This window comes from Ptychodera flava, chromosome 13 (assembly GCF_041260155.1).
Source record: "Ptychodera flava strain L36383 chromosome 13, AS_Pfla_20210202, whole genome shotgun sequence".
Lineage (NCBI taxonomy): Eukaryota > Metazoa > Hemichordata > Enteropneusta > Ptychoderidae > Ptychodera > Ptychodera flava.
This window is the reverse complement of record NC_091940.1, coordinates 32,537,731-32,559,367: the sequence shown is the minus strand read 5'-3', so window position 1 is coordinate 32,559,367 and position 21,637 is coordinate 32,537,731. Positions and strand designations below refer to the sequence as shown.

General features: G+C 36.6%; 2 protein-coding genes across 2 annotated transcripts in view; one reads left to right on the top strand and one right to left on the bottom strand.

Moving 5' to 3' along the window:
* Positions 1-9,761, bottom strand: part of LOC139148195 (ATP-dependent RNA helicase DDX1-like) — a 29,027-nt gene extending 19,266 nt beyond the window's left edge. The window contains exons 1-13 of the mRNA XM_070719507.1: positions 9,645-9,761; positions 7,910-7,961; positions 7,624-7,687; positions 6,957-6,986; positions 6,202-6,295; positions 5,561-5,608; positions 4,983-5,069; positions 4,404-4,487; positions 3,679-3,755; positions 3,082-3,154; positions 2,203-2,279; positions 1,517-1,570; positions 1,154-1,208 (exon numbers count right to left, since the gene is read on the bottom strand). Of these exons, the coding sequence (XP_070575608.1) occupies positions 1,154-1,208; positions 1,517-1,570; positions 2,203-2,279; positions 3,082-3,154; positions 3,679-3,755; positions 4,404-4,487; positions 4,983-5,069; positions 5,561-5,608; positions 6,202-6,295; positions 6,957-6,986; positions 7,624-7,687; positions 7,910-7,961; positions 9,645-9,663 (814 nt within the window). The 5' untranslated portion in view covers positions 9,664-9,761. The remainder of the gene's footprint in view (positions 1-1,153; positions 1,209-1,516; positions 1,571-2,202; positions 2,280-3,081; positions 3,155-3,678; positions 3,756-4,403; positions 4,488-4,982; positions 5,070-5,560; positions 5,609-6,201; positions 6,296-6,956; positions 6,987-7,623; positions 7,688-7,909; positions 7,962-9,644) is intronic.
* A 183-nt stretch (positions 9,762-9,944) lies between these two features.
* Positions 9,945-20,546, top strand: LOC139148200 (dihydroorotate dehydrogenase (quinone), mitochondrial-like). Its single transcript, XM_070719517.1, has 9 exons — positions 9,945-10,172; positions 11,719-11,928; positions 12,555-12,754; positions 13,691-13,761; positions 14,598-14,788; positions 15,118-15,237; positions 15,981-16,134; positions 18,633-18,792; positions 19,332-20,546. The coding sequence occupies exons 1-9, from the start codon at positions 10,170-10,172 to the stop codon at positions 19,399-19,401; spliced, it is 1,179 nt and encodes a 392-aa protein (XP_070575618.1). The 5' UTR covers positions 9,945-10,169; the 3' UTR covers positions 19,402-20,546.
* The last annotated feature ends 1,091 nt before the right edge of the window (positions 20,547-21,637 follow it).

Genomic DNA, 21,637 nt, shown 5'->3' with positions numbered 1-21,637 from the left:
CTTGGCAACCATGAAGAGTATCTGGTTCACACAGAGCTGAATCAAAATTCAGTATTATCGGTTGGACAAAAAGCAAATCTTGCCATTGGAAGATGTTGATGTGATAATTAGTGAGTGATTTATTCAATATCAGGCTCAGTAACCATAAATTCCACATAGAAACTGGAAGACAATCTAAAACCCCCATCAACGAAAGAATTTGCAAAAGATGTACATATAATCATATTGAAGATGAGATTCATTTCTTATTTAATTGTGAATACTATAAATCAGAACGAGATACATTATACAATACTATTCAATCATTACACCCAACATTCCAATCATTATCACATAACAGTCACTTAGAATTCATGATGAATAACAAGAAACTATACATTCCCATTGCAATGTACATTTACAAGTGTCTACAACTGAGAGATCAATAACAAACAACAACAATTAACAAACTAATATTCTTTCCAGTTTGTCTTCTATTTATATATGTATTTTTATTTATTTATTTATTTATTTTTGCAGGTTTTGTTTTTCTTTGGCTACTCATTGTATTGCTTCTTTGAAGTCTCTATGTATGACAATGTTTACCCTTTCCTTAGGGTAAAGAGTGTCAATAAAAGTAATTAAAAGTAATTAATATCAGAAACAAATAAAACTTTTTGCAGAAGGGATATTTTTTCACCAGATATTTATCTAAAAACAGTGAAAATGTTATGATATTTTCTTGCAGGGGCCCTGTAAGCTAATTGACAGAAGGTATTTTTGGGAATATTTTTTTCTGTAAATTTTGTCCAAACTGTCTCTATATTATTTTTAAATTTAGCACTTTGGGTAAGTCTGAGGGCAAATGATGTGAAAAATGACTCAGAGCTTTTCCACTATTAAGATATTTGCACGTTTTGTCTGTGAAATCTTAATGCCTCTACAATCAAGACTGTTCCAACATTGATAATGTAATGCCAATGACAACTCCAAGGAATTATCTACACTACGTATTACTGTGAATATCATTCTTTTCAGACACATGACTACAGAGCTACTGCTACATTTTGCAACGTTTAACGATTCGAGTAAAAACTGATTTAATTGAAATATGTTCGGGCCAAACCTATACTTTTGGCAGTGCAATGGCAAGAAATATGGCAATTTGACTTACCAACAACTGGAGATACTACTGAGGCTGGTGCTTCACTGAGACCAATGAAACCACCCTGCAAAAATATATAGATAGGGTTATTTAAGTGTTTATGTCTTGTCACCCTGAATTCCTATTTAAATTTCAACAACAACCAACCATGGCAAGATCTGTTGTAGGGCAGATGGCTTTGCAGATACACAGACTACAAAAGCTAATGTTCAGAGTTTTCTTGAAAGAAAGTTTTTAGTCAATTTTTATGGCAGCAGTCAAAAAGTTCGCACGAAATTCTGTGATTTGGACCTGGCTTCTCGCCCAACAAAACAGATTCTTCCATGATAACCTGTGGAGAGTGTTTGTACTTCTAGATGATCTAGTACTTACAGAAGGTGGGAACTTGAACTTGGTATCACCAAAGTTGAATTTCATTTCAGCATTCTGTCATCAAAGGACAAGCAAATAGTTAATACAACCCACCAATAAAAGAATCACACATAAATTCTAATTTAAACTGGCGATGTTTTTCTCAATCATTGTTTGTTAAACTGATCAAAATAAAGACAACTCTTGTCCATAATTCTGGTAAACTTTTGAAGATTAAATTTTTCAGCGTTAATAATACCATTACTAATCTTCACTTTTAAATTATTTGGTTTCCTACTTTTTGGGATGTTTATTTTTCTTAAAGCAGAATGCGCCTCAAGGACAAATATTCAGACTCTCACACTTCTTTTATGATCTACCACTTGTGGCAACTCTTTTTAAAGTTGAAGAAAAAAACTTATCACCATCTTAATTTCTCGAAAAAAAAAAAAAGAAAATTCTATTTTTTCACATTGATTTAACACAGGAATGGTGACCATTGTGAATTTTATATATCAGTAAATGTTAGATTATTTGTTTGTCCAGTACCACATTTTGCTTGGTGATGCCTGATTTGTATTCTTGATGTGGTAAGAGAAGGTTGAAAGTTTCCTTGGGGAAAGTTTGAGCAAAAGTTTAAGTCTTTTACTCTCAAGGCGCATACTACCTAAATAATAAAAGTGTGATCAGAACCATCTCAAAGTTACCTTGAGTACAACTGCAGCAAGGAATACAGAGTCCCGGATATGACCGGGAATATCAAAGGCTGTTCCTAAATCTGTACCTGAAATTAAAGCAGAAAAATCTCTTCAAATTCACGAACATTACGACTAAAGAACACCCTTTCAATAGAAGACTGCATGCAAAAACCACATTTGATCCATTCAATCGCTGATTCATTTGCAATATATTTGTACATTCAGCATCATTCCAATTATTTGAGAATTTTAGTGCAACTTACAAGAAGTGTGAGTACCTACATACAATGTAAAATATGAAAATATAATATATATACTAAAATATAAATATATGTGACATCAATCTTTGTTTAATTCTATACGACATATACTGAGCACAAGCTTGTCTGGCACAGTGTTTCCACATGATCAATAAATCTGGTCACTCACAGCCTCACTCAGCCAGTGAGTTCAAGCAGGTAGGAAGTAATTTGACCACTGGGGGCGCTGTTGCCAACCTGGCAATGTGTGTTACTGAAACATTCACGGTAGGTATAACAACTTTCTTTTTGCCCTTTTTAGAAACCATGGTAACAAGAAGATTACTGTGACAATTACTGCTGTGACATACTATGACACAATGAGATCACATTGGCCATAATCACCTCACGATGTAGGTATTAGCAAGGCAGGTTTTGGATGTTTTATGGTCTTCAGCGGGTAAAGTCTGTTAAAATATATAATACTGTTGAGGCTACGTTTTATCATGTTTCACCACCTTGACCTGATAGTGACAGATGAACTTACAGAAAAAGGATTTACAACCAGTTCCATTTTTGTGATCTTGCACTCTACTAAAATGCCTCAGTAGTCTGATCTTGTGATGCAATAGACAAACTATTTACTTACCGTTTTTGGTGTACTTGATGGTTGAATTATCCAAGTCTAAGTAACAGCCAAGTACATCATTTATGCCATATGCCTGAAAATGTTTTACATGAAATGATAGGTATGCAAAACAATTACAGCTCGTAACATAAACCATAGTTATGCAAATACGCACAGCCTGGTGTGAGCGTGAGTGGATAATGCCATACCCATTGGAAGATGGTCCCTGCCATATCATGTGATGAAAGCGCCAAGCTTGCGCTTTCCCCCATGATTCAAAATACATTAAGTTGATTAAGCGGTAAACTGCAACTTTTGCCACAATTTTTATTCATTTTGTACAAAAATCCCGGGAGTTATAAATGACGAAGATGGCTATTATGGAATAAACGACCCAAAAGCTAGCACATATAATATAATAAACATCAGCATTGGTGTACTTCCCCTTTAAATTTTCCCCTTTGTTCATGTCAAACTGATAGATTTGTTATCTTTGAATTTACGAATAATACAAGAAGAGATATCACTGCCTTACACAAGGAATAATAAATGGCCATCTTCTTCAAAAACTGACCAAAGCAACCTGGCAATGCATCATTTTATTGTGTAGGCACTCACCCCTCCATAATCATCAAACTGTCGACCGAAGGATTTCTTGCCAGTCCCTCCATAACCAAATCCTTGCTTGTCAGTACCTGTCACAGAGGGATATGGCGAAGGATTTCATCAAGATCAGAATGGACCATTGTGTGTGCATATTTTTTACGTTATGTATTATTTCTGCACGCACTGGAGATACACAGATGCTAAATGACATGTGCTGTGGGCAATCTAACATGCACAATGGGAAAGCATAGATTTTTTGTCAAACATATATCAAAATGAAATCCCAGGAGAGGGAAAAACACATCATGAAGGATCTTTGCTGTGTTCAAATCAGAAAACTTGAAATGAACTTTGGAGTATTACCTGTACATGACTTTTTTTTGGTTCACAAGACATGTAACACTTTTTAATGAACATTTAACAAAAGTGGAGCCGTAGAAATCATCTCATCAGTCCATTCAATAAGTCACCAAAGGGTTTTGGTGCAAATGACATACATGCCTAGAGACACATAAATCGGGTTAATTCTAAAGAAGCAAAAATTTGTTGTCAGACAAGACTTTATCATCGATTGCAATGTAATTTTTGGCATTACTACTTTGAAAACTTTGAAAACAGTCTCGGCAATTTTGTGATATAAAAACATGTAAACACAATCTTCATTGCAATGGTGCAATAAAATCAAAGCGAGACCTTCATGACAGACACATTGGTTGCAGTTGTTGAGTGTAACTCACCTAAACTGAGGTCTGCCTTGGGTGTTGCCCACCCTACTCGACACAGACCCTCATCTGTAACTGTAGCTTCATAGTAGTATTTGCCTACAAGGCAAGCAGAGTACACATTTTGGGATGTTTCAAATGCTAGAAATAAGCACTGAACACTGAGAGCTGTCCATTTACAGTACTGTTCAAAACTGCCATTTCCAGCAGAAAACCCAAGCTCAAATTAGGAAACTTACCAGGGTAGGTGTACCTGTCTGTAAAGTTCTTCAACTTGGAGAATGCATCTAGTAATTTGTATATAGCTTCTACAATTTTGTATCCAATCGTTCATTTTACAAGAGTCGATTTCATTATGACAGACTCAAAAGAAATACTGATGACTAATTCATATACATCACAGATGACAATACGTTACATAGAAACGTGTTTGAAAATACTCAGAGGTCTAAATTCAAAAGCTCACTTGTTCATCCATATGTTACCTTTTAAAAATAACTACTAAATGATATCAAAGGAATTTCAGAGTTTACAGACTAGCTTCAAATCTGTTGTTACACAGTAGTGTAATACTGGATGCACACACTAGCTCACCTTTTCCCCGGACACCTTTGTTAGACCGAGTGCCGTGCCAGGAATGGTGATCACGACTCTGACAAAGTAAGCCTTCTTTGTCCATTGCTGAAACAAAAATTGATTTTAATAGTCTGTTTATACAGTATCTTGAAGCTAAAATTTGATGATTTTGAAAATTTTCTTGCCCATGTATGAAGCTTAAACGGAAATTAAAGCGCAATTTCATTTACAGTAGATTGCGCCTTAGGGGCAGATTTACTTTTCTGGTCTACTGCTTGTTTAGACTCATTTAGAAGCTCTTGGAGTGAATGACATATTCACCACTTTATTTTGTGAAAACTGAGAATTTTAATTTTCCCACAGATTTAATACAGAAATGGCGGCCATATTGAATTTCAATTGTCGGTAAATTTAAGGTAATTGGTTATCATATTACCCTAATTTGCATGGTGGCCAGCTTGTATTCTTGGTTTTCGTAGACAATGTTTGAAAGATTGCTTGAGGAAAGTTTGAGCAAAAGGTTAAGTCTTTCAATTTCAAGGTGCATACTTCTTCAAACAGAAATATGTTTAACAAGCATTTTGGAAGGACTGTACCTAGAGATGATCCTCGATCATATACATTCATTCTCCATTTTGTAGTATCTACGAGGAAAGAAAAGCAAACACACTGATTAAGTTTTATTACACATTTAAAATGACTTGATAATACTGCAAAACTCCACACATAAAAATTTTCATTCATCATCTGCAACTTGGTTGAAACACACTTTGTGAAACGGAGACATATTCTCCAAAATACATGTCACACTAAAATAATAACTTGCTTCAATATAAAATTGTCACACAATTCTCTTCTGTTTTCTAAACTCTTTCCGACGTTAATCATACCAACAAATGCTCCAACGGAATGGATGAAACTCTACCAACATCTAATCAAGTCTGTTAAAAATGATACATATGAAATTTTATGCCAAAATTTAACTGTTATGAACTCTAAATTTCACAGGCAGTAAATCACCATGTAAGACCACAATTACCCCTTTAACCAACATGGTCTGGCCCAATCCTTATTGTTATCAATGATGAGTGTGGACCTCTTTAAAGGACAGGTGGGAGACTTAGTAACGTATACCTTTAAATTCCCATAATGACTATTACTACTATAAATTCTAATTTTAAGAACACCTTTGAAATTTAGGAATTTTGAAGATGCGTAATTATTCATCTGTACTTACCAGATTTGAAAGTCATCTTTGCTTTTCCTCCTTTGCCTTCTTGAATGTCTTTGATTGTCTCAGATACAATCTGAATCACTGGCATGCAGAAAGCCTAATAATGAAAATTTCAAACAGTGACTGAACGTGATGTTAAAGTCAGAACAGTGTCTATGTGATTATCTATTTATCTGATACTAACTTTTGTAACCAGGAAAATGATAATACTTAAGAGCAAACATTGGAAGAGGTGGACGCGAGTTATTCTCATGGTATGTTTGAAGGGGTGGGAAATTCTCATGGTTTATATTGGGTAGTCTTGCTCCAAGACTGTGATATGAATGTATGCACTTATGAGAGTTAATGGAGCACATCACAAGTACACCAAGATTCTCAGAGACTTGGCATTTCTGTGAGTGCCCCTGGGCAGTACTAGTTCACTTTGTTTTTGTTTTTTTAATGCTCATATTTTTAATGTATGACACAATGTGCATTATATCATGAAAATTTATATAACCTGTGACTCAGCAGAATAGTATGGTCACTTGTGGCTGGCGGTGCTACGTGATTTCAAATGAAATTCCATGCTGGCACTGGAAGGAAACCACAAAGAGTCCAGGGCTCTAGGACGCTAAAGGAGAGGGCATCTATAATCATTAACTGACACTTGTCCATCACTAACTTTTTGCCATGTAACTGATTATTTCATTAAGTATACAAAAAGAATGTTGTTAACTTCAGAGTGTACAAAGAGCTTTCAACATGAATATACTCACCCCTGTCTTGCCACTTCCAGTTTCAGCAGCCTGTGTGGTAAGAAAATTATAAAAGTGTAATACTGGTAATGTCGGTCTTTTTCAGTAAATTTCACTTTATATTGAATACTTTTATTCTTGTTACTAGTTGTCTGTTATGTTTGTTTGTAATTTGTGTGTTTGTCAGAGTCTGTTATTGGGCCTTGAACGCCTGTTGATGCATCAAATAAATAAACAAATACATAAAAAACAGATGAATAAATAAATGCCCTACACTACATATACATTTTCATATTCATCAGATTTATCATCAAGTATGTCTGAGACGGCGCTTTTCTTAGTATGAGCAAAATCACTACATAGCAATACCAGATTGTATGGCATTTGAAAATGGTCAGTACCAGCTAATTCATTGTGTGTTTCCCTTGCTAATTGATGTTTTAACACGAACTTTTGAATGAACTGGAGCGATAGATGACATGTGCACAGAACTCAATGTACTATTCCTGTGTCTGACTTTGAACACATTGTCACAGCTACATTAGAATTTTGTTGTCCAATGACATGAAAAATTGCCTTCCCTGACTCCGAATATCAATTCTATAACGTTATGTTCAAACAATGTATCTGCATTTACAATTGCATTTACTGTGATTGTCAAAGATTTCACAAGCACTTTCTGACTTACCATCAAGACATCACCTCCTCCAAGAATTAGTGGTATCGATTCTCCTTGGATATCAGTCGGCAGTCTGCAAAAATTGTTTGACTTAAAATCAAAAAGTACCTCAAAAATTGAGAAACAAATTAAATTTGAACACTTCCTGAAACACATACGTTTCGCAGGTAGGGGAGCAATGAATAGTACATCTAATGGACATTTGGAGACACGTAAAAGACAATTTCGGAGCTTCATCAAATCATTTTACACATATGGGTATTGCTGATAATGTACAATGCAACCTTTAACTTACAGCCAGTCCATTTCTTCAACTGCCTTGCTGATTTCGGGCATGATGCCCAACTCTGTAAACAGAAAAGCAATAGTGAAGAAATGATCATTGCAGAGGTCCCCCAATTATCTCACCCCTGACCTGCTCTGAATATTTTACCAGACTAAATTCCTGTGGTATCTTGGTTAGTATCTCAAATGATATCCCACAACACTAATGATTCAATTTTCTTTCCCCCTTTGCTTCTAAAAAAGTACGGAGGTTAGTCACAGAAAGTTCAAGAATTTGGCGGAATTGACATAAGCCTGGCTCCGGACAACTGATAAATGTAGTTTAGTTGTTTTCATCATCAAGACATACTGTTTAAAGCCAATGGTAGAAACACTTTGAGAGCCCATTTGTATGGGGTTTTGTTGTTTAATTTAATGTAAAGCACAGACATAAAATACTTGAACCTGAGGCAAAACTTGACTTCAACAGTAAAAATGGGAGTGAGTTAGTAACAGCTCTGTGACAGTATCAGTGTTTGCCTGGCTATAGAAGAGCACTTACTGCTACCAGTCCTTTTGCATGCCAGAATTATAGCCTACACTGTGCTAGCTGCAAAATTGTAGCTCTACGGTGAGGCGGTCGGTGAGTTTTGGTTTTTGCGACATCGCTCACCAGTAGAGCTACAATGACGAAGGCCCTGTAGCATACAAAATAAGCGCGCCACACATGGCGCGGCATTTTCATGTAAAATCCCACATATTTACTGCATTTGGTCGTACCGATTTATCACTACTGAAGACTGAACACTATACAACACTAACCTTGTCGCTTATGGGGTTTGGTACTAGCGCAAACACGTCGATCGCGTTCCATAAACATTGAGCATGTTTCTGGGAGCCGCCATTACCGGGAGTTGGTAATGGCGGCTCCAAGAAATGTTTTTTGGAACGCGATCGACGTATTTGAACAAATACCAAACCCCATACACGACAAGGTTAGTGTAGTATAGTGTTTAATCTTCAGTAGTGATAAATCAGTATGACCAAATGCTGTAAATATATGGGATTTTACATCAGAATGCCGTGCCATGTGCAGCGTGCTTATTTTGTATGCTTCAGGGCCTTCGGCATTGTAGCTCTACTGGTGAGGGAGGTCGCAAAAACCAAAACTCACCGACCGCCACACGGTAGAGCTACAATTTTGCAGCTAACACTGTGCTTGTATTTCTATATGCTATACAGCTTATTCAACTTTTCAAAAAACACTAGTACATCAATAAGAACAAAATTTTAGGGGCAGTTGATATTTTCCCCTTTCCTTGTTGGCACTGCCTCTATAATCCCCTGGAGTAACCCTTGCCTGACATGCCTGATGGGATCCCATCAGCAATGTCCAATGATCTGGTTTTGTACATCCATGGATACAGTTAGATGCTGTCTGAAACTTTTTAATAGAACGAATATCTAAACAGAAAGTGATATTACTCTTCGAATTTGCTATGTGCTGAATCAGCACATAGCATGCCAGGCTGGCATGAACGTTGATATGAGTGACATGGATGTCTGGGTGAGGAATATTGCAACACATGTGATCAACGTGGACAACAAGGCACGCATACGCGACAACAAATAAACATACTTGACAAACAGTTGATTATTTTTCCTTCTTAAAGTAGCCTGAGCCAAGAAAAGGATCAAAGGAGCTCTCGACGCCATATATACCTGCATAGCTTATTATTACCGCGCTGTAATTACATAAAACTCACCCAAAAATGCAGTCCCCATCTTTTAGTGGACTCCTTCGCTCTACTCTACTGCAGACGTTGGCGGCGCCCCAGCAGACCAGCCCGTTAAATGCAAATAACTTTGTAGGAGCTAATTATTAAATGTGTGTCGTTGATGATTTCCGTCAATTATTCGAAAAAGTTATCAACTGGTGAAGTATTTAAACCATCGATCTCTCTTTTAACTTATAATAGCCGATGAATATTACTTTGGCTGGCTGGATCAACTTGGCTGGGTCATCCGGTCATGGGTCACCGACTCATTTTTTGGAGTGCAGTAACAATAAACAACCAAACAATCTCCCGCCAAGGTCGAACGAAGCCCTACAGGCTACAGATACTTTTACTACTTTGAGCCATGCTTGAATGTTCTTTTCTTATTGTGATGTTAAGGTGACGGACTTCGTTCATTGTAAACGAGATTTTAGCTCGTCTTGGCTAGCTGTCGATTAATTTGAGCGAGTCAGATCGTGCTTCAGTTCGTGACAGTGCAGTGTACTGTGTAGCATGGTAAGTATATCATATGTAATCATCATGATGTAACATTGTATTACCTAAATGCAGAAAAGGTGCACAATACATGATGTCGCATATGTTAGTTGCCACGTAGCTGGACGGGGTGCACTGTGTTGCTTGAAATACACCCCCCCCCCAAAAAAAAAAAAACCAAAAAACAACAACAAAAAACGACGTTTTGATCAATTCGATTGTCGGAGAATTGTCGGCCCAAGAAACAAGCAAAGTTGGAGAAGTCAAATGTACAGTTCAGTTTACGGGGAAATTGCTGTTTCCTTACAATATGCATGGATGTACAATAATAGATTTTTGTACATCCATGCAATATGCAAAGTGCACGAGTACGTGTGTAACAGTCATTGCATCCCTCGTTTAGCTAGTTCAAGTTCATAAATGTTATAAAGAGGTATCTACCAAAGGAGAGAACTATGAAAGCTCGTTTAATACTTTATAACGAAAATTAATTTTGCTGAACTTGTTCTTATGATCTCCCCGACTTAGACTTAGGGAATCTAGTTCAAAATAAGTAGCAATAGTTAATGTTATGTTGATGTTTTAATGATAAGCGTCCATATTCAGACTTTTGATGACCTTTGAACTCCCAGATAAAATCAATAAGGTATTGTGGAACATAGTTCCATCTGCAAATGCATCAATAATTGAACACACTTCACATAAAACATTCAACCATAGAAAGTAACACCTGTTCCACTAGCTTTGATTCAACCAAATTCAGTTCAGCCATGACTGTAAACTGCAACTCACTTGGTGAATGAAGTAAGTGTGTTGGGTTTCATCCAATATTTTGATATGTGACCATCATAAAGATGAGATTAAGATGAAAGAAAGTAGCTATGAAAATTGTAAGGATCAAACAGTCTCCAATTTGCTTGCAGGTAATGAGAAAATGATGTAGCTGACATAGTACATTCACAAACTGAAATTGAAAATTTTAATTGACAAGGTAATGATGAAAAGAATACAGAAAAAAAAGGTAGAAATTGTGGTTATGAAGAATATATCATGACCGAGGATTTGTTTAACTTTTATTTAACAAGATGTTGTGTAATACTTTTATTTATTGAACATGCAGTGGTAGAGAAACACATCCGGTGTCTACTATCTGCTCTCTTCAAGACAAATATTGCTTTCTTCAGTGAAATTGCTATTTACTGCAAGATGTATTTGTGATAAATCAGCCACAAAACATTGCAAACAAAAAACTTATTGTTTGAAAACCAATTTGAAGGCCATCTAAACAACACAAATTTACATCATTGTCATGAAGCTGCTGCAGGTTCTCCAAGGAGCTGTTGACATAATATCTGAATAAATAGAATGTAGTGATGGTAACATTTCCACATTTGCTTGTTGTTTGCATTTTTTTCAGATTTTCTAATCTGACTTTAACAAGATTGCACATTATCAAGCGTAATAATTCATGTTTCTTCAAAGGTTCTTGAATGTTCAAAGTCATCTGACAGGCAGACCTGCATAAATGGATAAATGTATTTCTCTGTGTCTTCCTACCTGAACCCAGAGTAAAATCAAGTCAGCAGCCATTATTGTGAGTGGTGGTTTTATGTTCTTTGGTGGAATATGCACAGTCAGTGGACATGAGCGATTCTACCGAGAGATCTTGATGCCAACGATGAGAGTAGTCTCCGCTGAGAAGGGTCATGAACTTGGGGTCAGGATGGCAGCATGGGGACTTGTACCAAGGAACAAGTATGCCGATCCACCAGCTTTGGTAAGGTCAAAGGTCAACTATACATTCTACCTTTAGTAGTATCAATAATTACCAACTTAATTGCAAATGATTTCTCAAATTCCCACTTCATATTGTACATATATTGAAATGTTCCTCTTTCATTGTCATTTTGTAAGGATATCTGCAAATTCACTCTGATCTTAAAGACTTTTAGAAAATGACATTGTGGCAATATGATATTATGCCCACTTTGTAATTATGGAAAATTGCATTGAAGCGCAGAGCAGCCCTGAATTTGAAAAAGTATCTGTTAAAGTGTTATGGAGACAAGTCTTTCATTTCTTTAGTTGACAGATAGTACAGTATTAGTATGATCCTTTATCTTAAATGAAGTGATGATTTTATTTATCCCTCCTAATGTTACAGTACCATTAGTAGAAATGTATAATTATGTGTGTGAAAACTGCCTTCAAAGGCTTCACCCAGACTCCTTAAAGGAAAGTGGATTATTTATTTTTTGATATTGCATTTTGCTCAATAATTGTCAAGATTTATTTGCATTTTATTTCAGAGATCTTTTTTTTTCCAATTATTGAAGTGCAATAAATTAAACACATATCTAAATTTTTCCATATCTTTCCATCCTGTTCTTGCTCTTATCCTAGAAAACCACAGTGTTTGGCAGGGAGTTCAGTAACCCAGTAGGTTTGGCAGCGGGATTTGACAAACACGCAGATGCCATGAATGGACTTCTAAAGGTTGGATTTGGGTTTGTAGAGATTGGCAGTGTGACACCGGAACCCCAGGAAGGAAATCCAAAACCAAGAGTCTTCAGATTGACTGAAGATAAAGCGATAATTAACAGGTGACTCTGCTGGTTAACGATTCTCTCTTGACTTTTGAGGAGTATCACTTTACTGAAGACTGAAAGGCCTGTTATTTCACAGTCCCTCCACCTACACCTTACGTGGATGTAGGGACTGTTGTCATATGAAGGCTCTCCCACACTTGTAGCGCCCTCATGTGACAGCCCTTTCAGTCCTGGATTCAAGAATATTTGGAAAATTATTTGCATCAGTCCCATACCAGTACGCATAATATGTAAAATTTTATTGTGTCAGAGACGAGTTTCTTGATTCAATGATGCTTGTAAAAGTCGGCTTTGAAGACACACTGATGCCTTATAACCCTTTAAGCACCTTGGTTTGGCCCAAACCAATTGTTATCAATGGTGATTGTAGGCCTGTTTACAGGGAACGGGGTGAACAGTTTGTGCTAATTGTACCTGCAACTCACTCAGAGTTTTCTCTTTGACTCAAAAGATTTCACATATCACACAAATTGTTATTGAGTGGCCAAAGTTGAATTTGAAGAAATTGCTAAGTTGACTCAAAAAATGCAGATAATCTTGAAATTTTGAGGATACTCTTCCACCTGTCTTGCACTTTGTATCACTGTTACTTCTTGTATTTTCTCTCTTTGTAACAACACAATATATCGCAAGAGTTAGAACACCTTTAACCTGTTAAAATGTTCACCCCAATCCCCAATTAACAGGTCCACACTCACCATTGATTACATATAGGTTTGGGCCAAACCATGGCAATGAAAGGGTTCATGGCATGTAAGTGGCAATTAAGAGCTTGAGTGATTGAGATCAATGTAGCACTCCTCTAACATTTTGCAAATTCAGGTTTATTTATCATTTTGTACCAACTAACTCAGAAGTAACAAATATGGCAAGAAATTTGATTTCACCAGATATTATTCTTGCATAAATAATTTGTATTGTTTCACACAGGTATGGTTTTAACAGTGATGGGCATGATGCTGCTTACCAAAGACTTGAAACATGGCGAAATGGCAAAAAAGGTGCGAATGTGGATACATGGTTATTTTCCAAACCATGGATCATAGAACATTTCCTTACAGGCCGTGGCTGATTCTGCATGAAAGTGCAGATTTTGATTTAAATAGTATTTACCCTTAGTTTAAGGTCACGTATGGTAGACTTTGACGTCCCTACCATTACTTCACATGTATACTTTATGGCCATGAAGTTGATGTAGTGGAATGAATGGCTGATCATCAAGTTTACCTCTAACCGTAGACTCTAGAGAAAAAGTTGTTTTTCTGGGGTCTATGCTAAAGATCCATTAGCTGTAACTTTGGTCATTTTATTTTGTTTGTTCTGTGTATCATCTGCAGTTTCTGGTTTGAATCCCTGAACCATGGAAAAATTCCTAATAGTTAGCTCATAAATATACCCTATATGAGTATAATCTGCATTGTTATTGTTTAAATTTTGTATTTAGGTCTGGACTAGAATACATTTATCAACAATAACAATGGTCATTTCACATGTACAGGCTGTGTTGGCAAGCAGGACACCGGGCATTGGTCATGATGATCGGATTATAGTAAAATTCTATAGTTGATACATTGAAACAGAGTAGTGAAAAATTAGTCAAAAGTTTCAGCTAATGTCCCTTGACGCAGCTTTTGGTATTTAAATTATTGTTACAAATCTAATCCCCATTGACAAAGCCATGTTTTTGTGAAAACTACTCACCAGCCTCAGCCTTTGATTTCCACATTGTATAGTGTGTCAGAATCCTGAAAAAAACCCAGCCCAAACAAGTGTGTAAGATTAAAGATGAAAGTCTGCAAAGTTTAATGACAGCTATATTATTTCATTTTCCTTGTAGCAAGGAAAGGTCTGCTTGGAGTAAACTTAGGAAAAAACAAGACATCTCCTGATGCTGTGGCAGATTATGTCAAAGGTGTTCAGAAATTAGGACCACTTGCAGATTACATTGTGATTAACATTTCAAGTCCCAACACACCTGGACTTAGATTGATGCAAGGCAGGGAACAGCTGCAAGAACTCTTAGAAAAGGTACGCCTTGTCACACAACCCAACAACTGTAGTGATAAGACCTTCTGACCGTTGGACAATGTGTCCATTGTATTTTCAGAAAGATTTGCATGAATGATTGAGGCATGTGCCATGCATCATGTAGCTTTAACCATCTTGATTGGACAAGATGTCATCATGTTTGAAGAAGTGGCAGGAAGGGGTTGATGAGAATTTTAAATAGTTAAATAGTGTCAGGTATCACAAATGATGATGACAATATTGGGAGAAAAACCGCTTGAAGGTGCAGAGAATGCAAAGTCATATACTAAAAGCTGGTACATTCATTCTGTGATTTCCTCTTTCAACAGGTCTTGGAAGCCAGAAATTCTTTGCCAAAAACTCCAAAACCAGCACTGCTTGTGAAAATAGCTCCTGATCTAACCTACAAAGACAAGGAAGATATTGCCCAAGTCATATCGAGTGAAATGGTGAACTATTTTTATAATACAGTAGACTCTTCAAATTAATACAGATAAATTTACCACTGCCTGTGAGGTTTAGGGTTTTAAATGACGATTTTCAATTCACACTATTTTTCAAATAGTTCATAAGGATTTTGAAACCCTAGATGCAACTTCAAAATAATGCCATGGTGCATGAATTGACTTATATTTGATTTGTCAAGCCGGAAGGTATCAAAACTGCAAGGACACCGTTTGCCCTTTTCACAATAGTTTATGAGGCAAGGATTCTCAGACAGTAGATTAGCGAAATCATGTAAGTTCAATGAAGTTCTATGTAATGTATCTTAATATGACGTATCTGTTTCTCAAATGATGAGTGACAGCATACCTGGCTTTGACTCAGAATATGTGCAACGAATGTTTGTTGGCTTTGCCAGATAACATGGAATTTTGTCTCCTTTTGGGTTAATCTTGACTGGTGTAGCATGCTATTAGTGATGTTACCCACTCAGAACAACTAGTACCACCACTGGTTCAGGATGACCTTATTGTTATTTTCTATTTGTTCCTTGGACCTGGTAAATTATTTATTTACCTTGAATGATACTGATTATTTGACCTCTTTGATATTATATTTGAATATGAGTTAACTCTAATAATTAATACAAGCTTTCAAGGAATAAATATCAAGATGCTAATGAAGTATCGTTGGAGTTGACAAGTGTCAAGACATGCTATTTTTCAACTTGCGTTCTCCTAAATTTTAGTGTAAAGTTGATGGTTTGATAGTCAGCAACACAACCGTAACCAGACCAGAAAGTTTACAAAGTCCAGAAAAAGTGGAAACTGGGGGACTAAGTGGACCACCACTGAAAGACTTGGCCACTTGTGCTGTCAAGGATATGTACAAACTAACACAGGGTAAGTGATAGATTATTCTGGACAGTAAATTCACAGGTATTCTGGGCACTTCATAGTCACCTGCAACTTTGTTATGAGGTAGGCAATCTTCCACATCAGGTTTACATGAGACAAAACCTCAACTTTTTACTGGGAGCAGGTTAACCCACAATATAGACATGGCACATTCAAAATAGCAGAGTAACAAAATGCTACAGCATATTATGTTAAACTGCAATTTTATATCACAAATTAGGACGTAGAAATTAATAAACACATTGACATGTACATATGAGAAATATTCAGACCTGGCCATAAGCCATATTTACTTGTATGAACTTGCAAGTCCTGAGGTTTATCTTCTTTATCAACCTAATTGTGCATTTATTAATACCTGGTCAACACTTTTTCAGTCTGTTGTGTAAATCAGCATAATATAAATCTAATTTTCTCTTCAGAATTATATTCTTACAGTCTTCAAAACCAGAGACAGGGATAGAAATACTTTTTTATTTCTTGTGGCAAAAGTTGCCACCGGATATAAAATCAGGTGGCAATTATGAAAAATCTGGTGGCAGTTTAACACATCATGTGATCGGTATAATACAACATTTTGTCATTGCCACATACTCATTCTAATTTATAAATTCTTGAAAATATGGTGAGTACACGTCACAAAAAGTCAACCCATACTGCAGGCCTCAAAAAAAAATTTTCAAACTTACTAACTGTGGGACACGTGAATTTCATTTTTACTTGGCCGAGAGGAAAAATTACTTGCCCTAAATTTCTAATAACTGTACCAGTAATTTGTAACAGAGAGCAAGAGTTTGACCATATGAAGTGAATTCAAAGAGGGAAAAAACATATTCAAACATGAACTACATGTACATCTTGTTAAAATGAAGGACTATTACCAAATTTGAAATGTCGCAGAAGAAATGTGAGAATACTTTAGTCTTTTCTGTAGATTTGGCCATCTAGAAAACATCTTTGAATTTGGAATTTTTCCACAACCTAATCCAAATGAAAATCTTTGCATAAGAGTAATAAGATTGTGTGATTTACAATGTGCATGGCTGGCTGCTGCTCTTTATTATCAAGCTGAGATCACAAACAACTGCTCTGCTGGTGTTTATCTGCCAATGCATGTGCACATGTACATCTGCAACCCTTTTACCTGTTTACATGTTTGCTCACTGAGCACAGCAGTCTGTCAAAGTTTTATTTTGATAAATGTATTCGTCAAGAGAGCAGATAAGATTCAAGTTTCGTTTCCGTTACTCTTCAGTGCAGATTTGTTTTCTGTAAGTGAGAGCCGATTCCCAACAACCAAGTCACGTAATTTGAAACTGTCTGCATCTCATGCACTACGTAGCTGCAATGTGTGGCCTCCTTGGTCGGCTGAGCCCGTTTCGACTACGATGTAAACTTGTAATTTTTCAACTGGGTGTTGATTTACGTTGAACAGTAAGCATTTGCCGAGATCCATGGCTTCGAATAAGTTTACATCCATTTACCAAGCACATGGTGCAATTACACTATCGCGTGAAGCCGATCGACTGTCATACAACTCATACACTTGCACAAAGAGAATGGCAACCACTGTCAAGAGCATACCACTTTACGGCATACACATACAAAACAGTGAGTTCACTCCGTGTCGTCGTAGAGAACATGTCGCAAAACTCTATTTTTACGACTTTTTGTGTTTTACAACAGCAAGAACGATTATTTTGCGATGTCGGGCGGATTTTCAAGGGTTTTCAGAAAAACTTTGGAGAGTTGAAGGACTTACAATGATTGTAGGCGTGTACAGACATAATGAAATACGTTTTCAAGCTTGAATTGTCCAGGGCTTAGTTAATTCACCCGCTGGTGCACTTGCCCATCGGACGGGAAGCATATTGATTTTACTTGCCCGAACGCAAAATTCACTAGCCACGGGCGTCTGGCGATAGGAATTTTTCGAGCCCTGTACTGGCTAATGAATTGCAAGTATTTATTATTATTTAATTCATGCAGGCTGCAGTTTGGCTTTGTTTTCAAATGTCACAACATGCTTTATCTCTTGTGCCCTATGACTGCATATGCGGCTATCACAGAGGGCAACAGCATGTCAAGTGTAACAAAAGCTGCTGTCATCGATATGGAGATTAGCCAATCACAAGTTTGGATTCACGCTATGTTTTCATTCATGCCAAAATGTCGCAATTAGTTCGGGTTTTTTTGCTAATGAGTTTTCCGCCGTCAGACGACGCGTGTTCCTTCAGTGTTCCTTCGTTCAAGCCGTAGGATCGATGACATGATGACCCAAATTTAGTGGCAGAAAAATACCACCAGAAAAAATTTTGGTGGCAGATTGATAGTTTTTGGTGGCAAATGCCACCATTGCCACCGATTATTTCGAACACTGTTCAAAACCAGAGATATGTGCAGTTTCTGTTTTGACTAAAAGAAAGCCGGTTGGCAAATTGTGGCAATATTGGTTGATTGAAGTTTTGTTCTCATCTTGGAAGGTCATTTACCAATAATTGGTGTTGGTGGTGTACGTAGTGGAGCTGACGCCTATGAGAAAATCAGATCTGGTGCTTCACTGGTACAGCTGTACACTGCCCTGGCATTTGATGGCCCTCCAGTGGTCAACAAAATCAAGCGAGAGTTAGATGAACTGCTCAGGTAAAAATGGTAACAACTCCATCGTAAAGCTTCCCACTTGGACAATTTTGTTGTGTTTTGTTCTGCCCCATTCTCAAATTACAGAGGGCAGAAAGATGTAATGTTTTATTTAGCATCTAGATCCTGTGCCACATCAGGAATATTATAATACACAGTCGCACATTATCTGACAAAATATCTAAAGTCGACTGAAAGTGTGAATTTTTAACTCTGTGCAACAGAAATTTTCTATGGTAGCAATTTCAATGTGATTCAGTAACTTTTTCATACAACAATTACAGATGATTCAAAGATGCAAGGTTTTGTACCATTACTAGCTGTAACATGAATGTGAAACACTATTTTGCTATAATGTTAAAAGTTCACTTACAAAAAAAATGGTGCAGTTCTGTGCATGATTTCTTATGCATACTCTGCACCAAAGCAATATGACTGGGAAACTATTGTAGCATGTGTAATAACCATCCTTTAAAAAACATCTGCTATAAGTGATATAAAGTGACAATGATCTTGATTTCATTGTTTTCATCAAATTTCAGGAAAGATGGATTCAACTCTGTTTCAGAGGCTGTAGGAGTTGACAGTATTGTCAAAGAAAAGGAAAGTTAGTGTTTGTAGCATGCCTTACACGGAATCAAGTCTTAAACAGAATTGCTATACACTGAGAAAATGGGCATTTAATTCGTTCAAGAGGGATACATAGAGAAGAGCTGTGTTTTGGAAGTCATCCAGCATCATCAATGACATAGAAGTTTGTTTGTTCACATAGGATATCCCTAATTCCATCAGACTGGAAGTCAAATGGACAGTTATGCAGCTTGTACAAAGTTCTGCTCACTGAAAGCATACTGGAATTTAGGATAATTTTGGGCTACACGGGCATTATTTAGCAGTTAACATTGACTGCTATTATTTTGACACTACCCAGTATCTTAGGACGGTGCAAAACAGGCAACCAAGAGAATAATATGGCTGTGCTGAAAGACTTTGATCAGATTCTGACATGCCAGGCTAGCTGACTGCTGGCATAAATGTCAGACACACTTCAAGAACACTCTGAACACTTCTGTAATACACAACCTAGTGGCATTCACGATGTCACTTCATACTATTAGTACATATTTCAATCAATGCCGTGGACATTTGATTTTGCCACAGTGGTGTACAAAATGAAACACAAATCATCCTGTGCTGATGGTGCAAGAATGGTGATTAAGTGATAACAATCTGTGATTTGTATGTCAACTTTGGAAATAAGAAAACTGAAGATGTAGAAGTTGATGAAATACAGACTGAGCTGATTTTTGTGTTACATTCTGATTAGACTGCCTGTCATCATTAAGGAGTAAATTCTTCACATAAATTAGAAGGGCTGGTAGACATCTCATGACAGAGACAGGATCTTTGAGATTAAAATCACTAAAAGTTTAAAGACACTTGAGAAGTTTTGACAATTTGGTAGTGCTTCGGTAGACTGCCTTGCCACAGCAGAATTTGTCACCGGGTTGAACATGTACTGGTATCCAGTAAATTTTTAAAGAAGAAATCTCCTACCTGTAAGATACAATAGATAAATTGACTTCTAGGAAAATCATGGATGAAATTTTTCAAACACTTTGATACTGATCTGAAATTTGTGCGTCATTCCAGAATAGTGTAGGATGTTTATGCCATTAAAGTTGGAGACAGAGCATGAAAAATTTTTTTAACTTTTATTTCTGTGAAAAAAATAAAAAAGTAATATTTTTTACAAATGGCAGTCTGCTTCATTGTTTTGTAGTGAAGACCAATGTGTCTGACTTGTATACAGGGTCCATACACTCAAAGCAACTTAAAATTCAAGGACTTTCATAGATTCTTTCTGCAATTTTCAAAAGACTTTTCAAGGTCCAATATACATTTGTGAAATATATCATTTTCATGATATCAAGACTGATAATCTTATAAAGTTTTGGATTTTAAATTTTCAAGAATTTTCAAGAACTCAATTTCATACTCAAGGACTTTTTCAGGACTTTCCAAGAGGCTATGAAATTCAAGGACTTTTTCAGGAGTGTACAGACCTTGTGTATATTATGAAATGTCCTTGTTGCCCAAAGCTGCTGTAATTAATTTTGACAAAGTCCTGTACTCAAACTCCTAAAAACCTGCTGGTATTCAGATAACCTGGTGGTAAACAATTTTGCAATTTTGCACTTTACATCCAGGAAGATGTTTACCGAAAAAAGCTTGGCTACTTCTGTGACTTAATGCACCAAATATGTAAGTTTACAAGTGCTCTGTATTGCCTACAGAAGCAGGACGTCAGTCCAAGTAAACTCGGCACAGGCAGAAGCATAAATTCTGATACTAGGACTGGTACACACTTACTTAAGGCATAGCATGTGCTCAGTGACTTTGGGACAGATATTCTGACTCAAAACTTTTATAATGCTCTTTTGGTCTACCACTTGTGCCGGCTCATTTTGAAGCTCTTGGAGTAATTAAACTTGTTGATTGAAAATATACAGATAACACAGGGATGGCAGCTATTTTGAATTTTGATGTGTCACCCCTGAATTTATATTCTTCATTTTGAAATGGGGATGGTGTAAAATTTCCTGATTGGAAGTTGGGTTGAAAGTTTGCCTTTCAATTTTGAGGCATGTATTACTGTAACTTGCTTCAACATTGTATTCTTCTGTGCTCATACAAACGATAACTTGAGTCTGCCCAACACATTCTTCATCATACCCTCACCTTGGTAACAGTAAAGTATTGTAGTTTATACCGGGCTGGACAATCTCATCATACACTACAATTGGTGGCTACTTTCCAATATACTAGTTCTAAAGCAGAATATCAA

What these genes read in the sequence shown, in the direction of transcription:
- LOC139148200 (XM_070719517.1), top strand. An exon ending in GATAAAGCGATAATTAACAG is followed by an intron (nt 12,755 to 13,690) that starts GTGACTCTGCTG and finishes TGTTTCACACAG; the next exon opens with GTATGGTTTTAACAGTGATG. An exon ending in TATGTACAAACTAACACAGG is followed by an intron (nt 16,135 to 18,632) that starts GTAAGTGATAGA and finishes TCATCTTGGAAG; the next exon opens with GTCATTTACCAATAATTGGT.